Source organism: Narcine bancroftii, chromosome 1, assembly GCF_036971445.1.
Source record: "Narcine bancroftii isolate sNarBan1 chromosome 1, sNarBan1.hap1, whole genome shotgun sequence".
NCBI classification, from domain to species: Eukaryota; Metazoa; Chordata; class Chondrichthyes; order Torpediniformes; family Narcinidae; genus Narcine; species Narcine bancroftii.
The window spans coordinates 13,044,395-13,055,435 of NC_091469.1; the positions used below are offsets into that span (position 1 = coordinate 13,044,395).

The 11,041-nt window shown below is 46.4% G+C and overlaps 1 protein-coding gene across 1 annotated transcript in view; it reads right to left on the minus strand.

Moving 5' to 3' along the window:
- Window positions 1-10,721, minus strand: part of gldc (glycine dehydrogenase (decarboxylating)) — a 218,040-nt gene extending 207,319 nt beyond the window's left edge. Inside the window, 2 exon segments of the mRNA XM_069920829.1 lie at window positions 9,668-9,746; window positions 10,032-10,721. Of these exon segments, the coding sequence (XP_069776930.1) occupies window positions 9,668-9,746; window positions 10,032-10,706 (754 nt within the window). The 5' untranslated portion in view covers window positions 10,707-10,721.
- Between the last annotated feature and the right edge of the window lie 320 nt (window positions 10,722-11,041).

Sequence of the window (11,041 nt, forward strand, 5' to 3'; positions counted from 1 at the left end):
GCAGTCAGCATTATGACCGGCTGTTGGACCTGTGGTTAAGATGAAAGTGCATAGCAAGTATGGTCATCAAGGAACAAATGAGGCACTTGAGAACAAGAAGAAATGTAAGAAAACACTTGAGAAGGAAATCAGGAGGGCCGTAAAAAGGCATAAATTGCTCTGGCAGACAAGGTGAAGGAAAATTCTTAGGGCTTCCACTGATGTATTCGGAGCTGAAAGACAGCAAGTAGTAAGGGACAAAATTTGTCCGCTTGAAGTTGAGAGTGATCATCAATATTTGGAGCCAAAAGACATGGGGGAAGATCTTTGCAACTGTAGCAGCACAATGCTACGCCAATTGGGCCAGCGCTCCAGACAGCAAGCACAAGCAGGAGCCAGCAGACCATGCAGCGGCACTGGCCCCAGCAAGCAAACTCGCTGTCGTACGGTTAAGACAGCATAGGGGCCAGCATCCCCAAATTGCCACTGGCCCCTGCTGCACAGCCAACGGCTATGGGATAGTACACAGGGAAGAAGGCATTATAATGCAAGAAGGGGGCCTGCGCGCAGGAAACCCACTAATGTTATGTCGTCAGTTGATGGGGCAAATGGCGGGAACACAAAAAGTACAAAAGCTGGGCTTCAGCCCGAATAAAACACAGAGCTATACCTTGCTACACCTGTGTGTCTTTCTTCGAGTAGCGTGCAAGTACAATTGGTGACCCCGACGGTTTAAATTACATTTAAACCCAACGATGAGCAAGCCAACAGCAGTCCACTGAAGCTGCCGAACTTTTAGACGAATCGATCACGAACAGTTTCGGATCCAGAAGATCACAGCAGAGTCCACCCGGTACTACTACATGGTGAGCTGGACCAGGACACGGCAAACCAGGTGGCCAATTTCATCCACGAACCCACGTCGGAAGGCTGCTACACTGTCTTCAAAGAACTGCTTATTGAGACTTTTGAGCTCTACAGCAAGAGAGAGGGGCAGGTTTGCTCCACTTAGATGGGCTGTGGGGCAGGCACCCATCGGCACTAATGAATGATATGCTGGTCCTAAATGGGAGCGTGAACCCTGCATAATGTTTGAGATGGCATTCTTGGAGCAATTAATTACCTGAAGACATCCAACAGTTCCTGGTGGATGGCAGCTTCAGTAACCCCACCCCCCCCCCAGAAAGCTGCAGCACGAGCGGACATCTTGTGGAAGCAGAGACTGCTCAGCGTCCATGGGGCTGGTCACCAAACCCTGCAGCCAGACTCGGTCCAAACCACAGAAGGAGCAGCAATCCCACAAGGGAGGTGAGCCCAATGACCAGTAGTGCTTTTACCACCAGTAATGGGGCTCCGGAGCCCACTGATGCTGACCACCATGCCCGTATCAAGGAAATGTCGGGGTCAGCCATCGCTGATGACTACGATGACTGGCCAACAAGACAGCCCCCTGTATGTGAGGTACCGTCAATCAGGGCAGTAGTTTCTCATGGTCACAGGAGCAGAGGTCAGTATCCTGCCCTGACCAGAAACAAGCAAGTGGCCCCAAGTTGAGAGCTCCATCAGGATCTATGGCATGCGCAAGGTTCAACTGCATTTTGGAGGCAGCCTCTTCTCATGGGTGTTCCCAACAGCAATGGAATAACCGCTGCTCAGGGCAGATTCCTGGTGGACCTGAAGGGTTGAAGACTTATCCATGCAAAGACATTACAGACCTTCCCTCTCAAGGACACCAGACTCCCAGCCCCCCACCTGGACTCAGTTCAGCATTCCACGGATGAGTATGCGAAGATCCTCGCAGAGTTCCCGACAGTGCTTAGCCCTTGGTTCACCTCGGAGATGTCCAGTCATTGAATGTGACATCACAACCTGACCCAGGGCCCATCGCTTCATGCAAAAGCCAGACAACTGCCCACAGAGAAGCTCCAATTATCCAAGGAGGAGTTCAAAAAGATGGAAGTACTGGGCATAGTATAGTGGTCAGACAGCCCATGGGCTTCACCCCTGCACAAGGTGCCCAAAGCAACTGGGGGCTGGAGAACGTGCAGTGACTACCGCTGGCTTAATGAAACCACTATGCCAGATCGCTACCCCGTGCCACTCATACAGGACTTTGCAGCCAACCTGCATGGGGCAACGATTTTCTCTAAAGTGGACTTTGTGCAGGAATATCATCAGATCCCCATACACCCTGACGACATCCCCAAGACTGCCATCATCACCCTGTTCAGCTTGTTTGAATTCTTACGCATTCCATTCGGGCTGAAGAATGCCGCGTAAACCTTCCAGTGGCTGCTGGACGCAGTGGGCCAAGACCTGGACAGCACTATCATCTACCTCGATGACACTTTGTGCACCTCCACAATCTTTACACCTGGCTGATTGAGTATGGACTGACGATCAACCCAGCCAAATGCCAGTTCGGTTTGGAGACCATTAACTTCCTGGATCAAAGGATAACCAAGGGGCCACACCACCTCCCAGCAAGGTGGAGGCCATTTGAAAGTTTCCTAGGCCCAGTACAACCAAGAGACTGCAGGAGTTTGTGGGGATAATAAACTTTTACCATGGATTTATCCCCTCAGTGGTCAGAATCATGCAGCCCTTATTCGCTCGCATGGCGGACAAAGTCAAGTACGTAACCTGGGACACAGAGTCGGCAGAGGCCTTTGTAAAGGCCGAGGAAGCACTGCGGGCACTTATATTTTGGCACACCCCAGGGTGGACGCTCCAACAGCCATGATGGTGGATGCCTCAGGAATGGTGATCTGTGGAGTTCTGGAGCAGATCGGAGGGAGCTGGCGGCCGCTGGCTTTCTTCAGTCAGCATCTGTGACCTCCAGAACTGAAGTACAGTGCTTTCAACAGGGAACTTCAGGCACTATACCTAGCCATCCGCCACTTCCAATATTTCCTCAAGGGTAGGACTTTTATGGACTTCACCAACCATAAACCCCTGGCAAAAATCTCGAACTTTTGGTCAGCTCGCCAACAGCGCCATCTATCATACATCTGAGTACACCAAGGATGTGCAACATGTCTCGGGCAAAGACAATGTGGTGGCAGACACGCTGTCTAGACAGACCATCCACTTGCTATCGAAGGGAGTGGATTTCGTGGCATTGGCAAAAGCGCAAAAAGACAACGAAGAGATGCCCTAGTACAGTTCAGCCATTTCGGTACTGCAATTCCAGACATCCCCATCAGCGTAGGTAACACCATCTTTCTGTGCGATGTGGCCTCTGGACAGGTCAGACCTATCACTGGCTTGGAGACGACAGGTTTTTGATTCCATTCACAGGTTGGCTCACCCATCAATCAGGACCACGGTCCGACTGGTGGCTAGCAAGTCAGCAGGTGGGCAAAAGCGTGCACACAATGCCAGACAGCCAAGGTGCAGCAGCACACCAAGATCCCATTGCAGCACTTCGACCCCATGGAGTGAAGGTTTGACCATGTCCACTTAGACACTGTGGGACTCCTACCTGTATCCCAGGGGTTCTGCTACTTGTTCATAATGGTCGACCACTTCACCAGGTGGTCAGAAGCAGTCCCAATGGCAGACACCTCGATGACCTCCTGTGCCAGAGCCCTCATCTCCTCCTGGGTAGCACAGTTCTGCATACCGTCCCACATCACATTGTCAGAGGTGCCCAATTCACCACCAGTCTCTGGTCCAACCTCACGAGTCTGTGGAGCGCTTCCACAGACACCTCAAGTCCGAACTCATGGCCAGACTCAAGGACCAAACTGGGTGGACGAGCTACCATGGGCACTGTAAGGGATCCGCACTGAGCCCAAGGAGCTCCTCTGGTAATCCCCGGGGAATTCGCACCATCCCCAGACGAGCAACCAGATGTCACAGAAGCACTTCTCTGCAAGCTACAGGAACGAATCAGCAACCTGGCCCCAACTCCACTGACCAGGCACGGACAAGTGAGGACCAACATACCCAAAGGCCTTCAGGACTGCGAGTATGTTTTCATCTGCAGGGGTCCACAACTTCCACAGCTACAGAGGCTGTACGGGGGCCCATTCTGGGTTGTACAAAACAATGGCACCACGTTCGAATTGGAGATCAGAGGTAAAATGAAGGTCTTCACTACAGACAGGTTGAAGCCAGCACACCTGCACCCAGCACACTCTGTTGAGACACCAGTACCACACAACAGAGGCAAACTGCCAAAGATGACAGAGACACTACCTTCGGGCATCAAAGACAAAACCACTGGTTCGGGGGGGAGGGGAGGATGGTGGGGGGGAGGGGGGGGTCATGTAATGGCACACCACCACAGCAATCGGGCCAGCTCTCTAGGAGGCAAGTGCAACCAGGAGCCAGCAGACCACATAGCGGCACTTGCCCTCACAAGCGAAATGATGGTTTTATGGCTAAGGCAGCATATGGGCTCCCGCTGCACAGCCAACAGCTTGGGGATAGCACGCAGGGAAAAAGGCTTGTAATGCAAGAAAGGGGCCTGCACGTGGGAAACCCACTATTGTTATGCGGGCAGTGACGTCAATTGATGGGGCAAACAGCAGGAACACCAACAGTATAAAAGCTGGGCTTCAGCCCCAATAAAACACAGAGCTATACCTTGTTACATCTGTGTGTGCGTCTTTCTTCGTGTAGTGCGCGCGGCTACACATCCATATTTACTTGAGAGATGGATGCAGATTCAAAAGAAGTGACACAAAACAGCAGTGAGGTTAAGAACCCAATGCAGATTACAGAGGAAGGGGTGCTTGCTGTCTTGAGACAAATATGGGTGGATAAATCCCCGGTGCTTGACAAGATATACCTTCAGACTTTAAGGGAGGCTCATGCAGAATTTGTAGAGTAACAAGCAGAGATATTTTAAACATCCTTGGCTATGGGAAAGGTGCCAGAGGATAGCTAATGTTGTTTCGTTGCTTAAAGATTAATCCTGGAAATTATATGCCAGTGAGCGAGACAACAGTAGGGGGCAGGTTATTGGAAGGTATCTGTGGAGACTAGTATACAAATACTCAGGTAGACAAGGACCAATCTTAAGTTAACAGGAGCATTGATGAAATAAAAGGGCATGAATGACAGCTACAGGGATTTCATGATGGCCTTTGACAAAATCCTGCATGGGAGGTTGGTCAAGAAGGTTCACTTGCTTGGCATCAAGAATGCGGCAATAAAATGGACGCGACGTTGGGTTTGTGGGAGAAGTCAGAAAGTGGTATTAGATGATTGCCTCTTTGTCTGGAGACCTGTGGCCTGGTGTGGGCCTTAGGAATCAGTGCTGAATGATCTGGTGGTAAATTGGATCAGCAAATTTACAGATGGCACAAAGATTTGGATCTCATGGATAGATAGGAAGGCTTTCACAGCTTACAGCAGGATCTGGACCAGCTAGCAACATGGGCTCAAAATGGCAGATGGAAATTAATGCAGACAAGGGTGAGTTGTTGCCCTATGGGAGGACAAACCAGGGTAAGACTACACAGTAAATGGTAGGGCACTTTACAGTGTGATAGAACAGAGGGATCTAGAAATACAAATACATAATTCCTTGAAGGTGATGTTACAGGTAGATAGAGTTGTAAAGAAAGCTTTCGGCATATTGCCCTCATAAATCAAAATATTAAGTGCAAGAGTTAGGATGTTACATTGAAATTGCACAAGATATCGATGAAAGTAAATTTGGATTATTGTGTACAGTTTTGGTCACCTACCTACTGGAAATATAGCAAAAAGATTGAAAGATTGCAGAGAAAACTTACAAGGATTTTGGCAGGACTTGAATAGTTGATTTATAGGAAAATGTTGAAGAAGTTCGGACTTTATTCCCAGAGTGTCAAAGAATGAGGGAGATATTTGATAGTGGTATAGAAAATTGTGAGGGGCATGGAGGGTAAAGACAAATCGGCTTTTTCCACTGAGGTTGGGAGAGTCAAGAACTAGAGAACATGGGTGGATGTTGAAACCTGAAATGTTTAAGGGGAACATTGGAGGATGGAAATTCTTCACTCAGAGGGTGGTGAAAATGTGGAATGAGCTGCCAGCGGAGGTGGTGATGCAGGTTCAATTTTGGCATTTAAGATAAGATTGGATTGGTACACAAATGGGAAGGGTATGGAGGTGCAGGTTGAAGGGACCAGACAGAATAATTCAGCACTATCTAGATGGGCCAAAGGCTCCATTTCTGTGATATAGTGTTCTGTGGTTCTATGGTTCAGTCCAAGGATCCTGATTTCCTTGATAATGAGCAACTCTTCATGCTAAAATGAAGGGGGCAATGCAATGTTTGTAGATGAATACAGAAATTAGTTGTTGTTGATCGGGAGAAAATTGAAGATGAGGAAAATATCAGTGGATATTCAAATAAACAAACAGGAGATGAATGAATTTCAATCCAGAAATGAGATGTGCTGCTCTTGAAAAGCTCAAATAAATACACAGTAAATGGCATGATACTGACAAGTGAAGTGGGAAGAGAGGAACCTTATGCAAGGCAGGGAGATACAATGGGTATCAGAAATTCTATAAGACTAGCCAAGGCAAAGAACAGGAAGGTCATGCAAGAAATGTATGAAACATTATTTCAGCCCCTGCAGGCAATTCAAGACACCATATTATTTAAAGGTCATAATGGCACCAGATCTGAGACAAAGGAGATTTAACAAGCGGTTTTCAGTTTCAAAGGAGGTTTGGATTGGCAGAAGTTGTCTCTTTAGAACAGAGGAGGTCAAAGGAGGTGTAATCAAGTTTAGAAATTCATGAAAGCAGTGAATTGGGGGAGGGGGGGGGCGCCATGATTTGCAATAATTGGCTGAAGGATCAGAGAAGAGTTGTTTGCTCAGTGGTGGCCTGGAACTTAATAACGTAAAGGGCAGTAGAGATAAACTTATGATATTTAAAACATTCTTGAAAGGATTCCTCATTCACCCACAATGTACAATGCTACTGATCTTGATTTTTTTTTTAATTAGCTGGCGGCATGGACACTCCAGATTCAACAACTTCCTTCTGATTTGCACAATTTTTTTTAAACTGACTTTAGAGACCGCACCCAGGACATTGATGTAATTATGGAACAGTGCCATGATGAAACTTATGCAAACCATAACATCATCTCATGAACTTCAATAAATGCCTGCAGCTTTGAGCTTAATTAACAACTTTAAGGTGGAATGTTAGCAAATGATGTTGCAAAATCCATCGTACAACACTGTTGACATTATTGAAGTTGCATTGAGTTGTCACACCCTGAGGAGAAATGTAAAAAGTTGATTAGGCAAAATCTGTTTGGTGCAGATTACATTTTTTGAACAGATAGCTTACCTATTCACTCTTTTTGAATATGTAATTTAAATCAACACAATATTTATAACAATTAATATCAAATTGCAATGCTAGTGTTTACAAATATATGTTGAAAATATTTAGAAAAGAGTATACTAAAAAGAAACTACTAAAACTGAAAAATACCCTAAAAACCAACTCAGCCCTCCCTCCAACCTAAACTAACCCCAATAACTAAAGTTTAATATAAAATACATAATAACATAACAATATATTAATTTGGATTGCTTCAAATGGCACTCAAGGATCCCAAAAAGAACATTTTTCTAAGAATTATTACTCATTTAGGGAAAACTTCACTGGTTTGGAGAATTCAAAACAAAAAAATATATAAATTTTAATCTCTTTTTTCTAGCATACAGGCTCCAAATTTGTAAAAAAATACAGAATATCTACCCCTTAAATTGTATGTAATTTTTAGCAATACAACTTTGAATCTCTGTATGCCATCTTTCTAATGTTAATGAAACATCGGATTTCCACGTTCGAGCAATACATTTCCTTGCTATTACCAAATAACAAATTTCATTTGAAAATCTGACAAATTTAGGAGTCATATTCTCAAAATTTCCCAACAATTAAGAGCTTATTTAAGAGAGAAACTAGGATCTGATGTGATTTTTTTTAAAATTTACTGATTTATAACAAATTATTGTTGTTGGAATGACAAAAAAATTAATTTCAATAGCTTGGATATTGTTACAAGAACAAACACCCAAAGCAGTAGGTTTGTTTAAATTTAAACAATAGATCAGCAAGTTTGACAAGATTTATGTCAAGAAGTCAGATAAAGATTACTTCACTTTTTTTTACATCAATTATATATTACACCTGGGAAATTGAATTGATGGAGAACAGACATCTCAGACCAATTTTTTTTAAATGTGGAAAAGGAATTAAAACTTTTCTTCACTCTACGTGATCTTGTTCAAAGGTTAATCCTTTTTGGGTTTCTGTTAGTAAGTCTTTACAATGAATTACTTATGTTGTTTTTCTGTTAAAACCTACTCACTCTTGAGGATCAATTCAATCTCAATTATCTTTAAGGCATGCGTGTTTGTGTATAACATGGCAATTTTGACTAGATGGACCAAATGGACTAGAAATCCTACCCGGATAATAAGGTTGATAATGGGCAACAAAATAGTGCAATCACGAGAGCCGCCATCTCATGGCTCCAACAACCCAGGTTCAAACCCGACCTTGGGTGCTCCATTACGTGCAGTGCGCACGGTCTCCCTACTGCTGGAGTTTCTTCAGCACACTCTGGTTTCCTCGACATCCTATTTTGGTAGGCTGATGGGGCTGCGAAGGTGGAGAGTCAGAGTCTTGAGGAGAGTCAATGGGACGTGGGGTTGGAGTTAAACACGACAGTCTGCAGATGCAGTGATTATTGTACAACACACAAGAGTGCTATAGTCTCCAACACTAGAGCATAGGATGGGGTTAATACACCAAAGTGCCAGAGAAACTCAGCAGGTCCCATAGGAAGCAAAGATGTATAAACAACAGGTTGGGGCTGAGTCCTGAGCCCTTTGTCAAGGTCTGAGATGAAGGGACCTTTATGAAGGGCTCGGCCCAAAACGGTTAGACATCTTTGCCATCCTGGACGCTGCAATCACAGTGCCTGCAGAATTTGTTTTACCCAAGCTTGATAATCAACATGGACTTGGGTGGGCTGAGGGGCCTGTTCAATGCTGCATGATTAATTACCACAGGGGAAGGGACAGAAATTTTCTAGATTAATCTTTCTTCCTTCCCGCACTGGATTACGAGTATGGTGGGCTGAACCCATTGCACTGAAAAATGAACAAGCATATTTTAAACTCAAGGAAGAAATTCAAGTTTGGTCCAGGTGAGATCAGATGTTGCCCCCCCCCCCAGTATTGCAAAATTTTCACAACTTCAAAGGTCGATTTGTTTTCCTTTCAATAAAGGGTCAAGCACAATGAGCATGGATCACATCTGGCAGGCTCGCTTCGGAAACTTCAGCAGCGATAACAAATCATTGTTCATGTGCTTATGACGAGCAGACACAATCGGAGTGAGGGGAACGGGTGGGTCGATCCCCCCGGCTCCTGCACTCCCAGCTTGGATCGATGAAATCTCGAAAGAACCCGACTAAAGTGAAGGCTGGAGCAAATGAACTTTACGCGGTGTGAAGTGGCTTTTATCATCGCATTCCCCTCCCCGGCTCTCGCGATTTGTAGAAAAAAAAGCACCAGACTTCACCTCTACCTAATAAGGCTAAGGGTCCGGGTCGCGTCTGAATTGATGTCGCAACGTGGTGAATAAAGGAACATTACTGGGCGACTTTCCAAAGCAACATTTTGAAGAATGAGATGAAAATACTCACACAGGGGATCGTCCATTCTCAGGGGTCTGGCGAGGCGGATGCTCGTAGGAATAGTGTTGTCAATAAGTTGGTCAATATTCTAACGGAGCAAAATAAAATAAACAGGAGTTACATTAAGAGTGTGGGAAGAGCGGGCATTATCCGCGCTCTTCGTTCACTTGAGATGTGCTTTTTACTTTCCAGGGGCTCCGTTGGCAAGAAAGTGGAAATCCGAAATGATCCGAAAAGTTGCACGATCTCCAGCGCTTCGTGCCTCGGGGGTGGGAGGGAGGGAGGGAGGGAGACCCTCTGCCCGTTTCAAACGTCCAAGTGCAACATGAAGGAAGAAAGAACCACACGAGCAATAAGAGAAATCTGCCCTCACCGCCACTCCCAGCGTGTCCAGCATTTCTCGCTTCTCTTTGTCTCCAGGTCCGATGTGTCTCTCTGCAAAGTCATCGTGCCTCGGTAAGATGTTGTCTATGAGCCTCGCACGGTTTGGGGTCGCCGTGGCGAGCGCTCGCACGCTCCCGCTCCAGGCACCTTGTTTTCCCCAGGAGCTCCTGCTGAAGACCGCTCGCCTGCCCGCAAGTAACCGGCATCCGCTAAGTTTCTGGCAGGTGGACTGCAGACCACGCCAAGTGACCAGGGGACCCCAGGATTTCACACAACGCTGCATTTTCGCCAGCTCGCTTTCCCGATCAAAAATCCACTTCGGATAATGACCTGAACGCAAAGCGTAGCGACACCAACATCCAATCAAGTGACTCCCTATCAATGACGTGTAGACAAGCCCCCAAACATCTTGTTTTAATCCAAGCATTTGTTTTCCGCCAACAGATTCCCTTGGCTCTCTGGCAGAGACCCGTCTCTGGCTTTGCACCGATGCCGGCTTGCACCAGCCCCGGAAAAAGCATCTTGCACCGCAAAGATCTCGAGAAAGGGTCGTGAAAGTGCAATTCAGTCCACACAGGGGTCGGTCACTTCTGGTGCCACCTGCTGGGAACCGGACGCATGCGCCGATGTGGGAGATGGCTTTCAGATCACCAAGGTAAAACATAACCTGTGGTATTATTTTCCAAAACTCAACTCATCCTCATAGGCCGGAAATAAATGCTGGAGAAACTCAGGCTGCGTGATCCACAGTAAGAGTCCACATTTCAGAGTGTCTGCAGATGCTGGGGGTCAAGTGCAAGGGTTTTGGGGCCTGAGCCCCTTATAAGGAATGCAGATAAAGAGGCAAACACGAATAAAAGATGGGGGAGGAACCCAGTGTGGTGTTATGACCCGCCCCCTGAACCTGTGATTCCTCACTCTCTCTCCATCAAGGCTGTTCAGCCCAAACCCCTCCCTCAGGAACTGCCTTGGAACTGGGCAGCTGTTCTGACCCTTTAA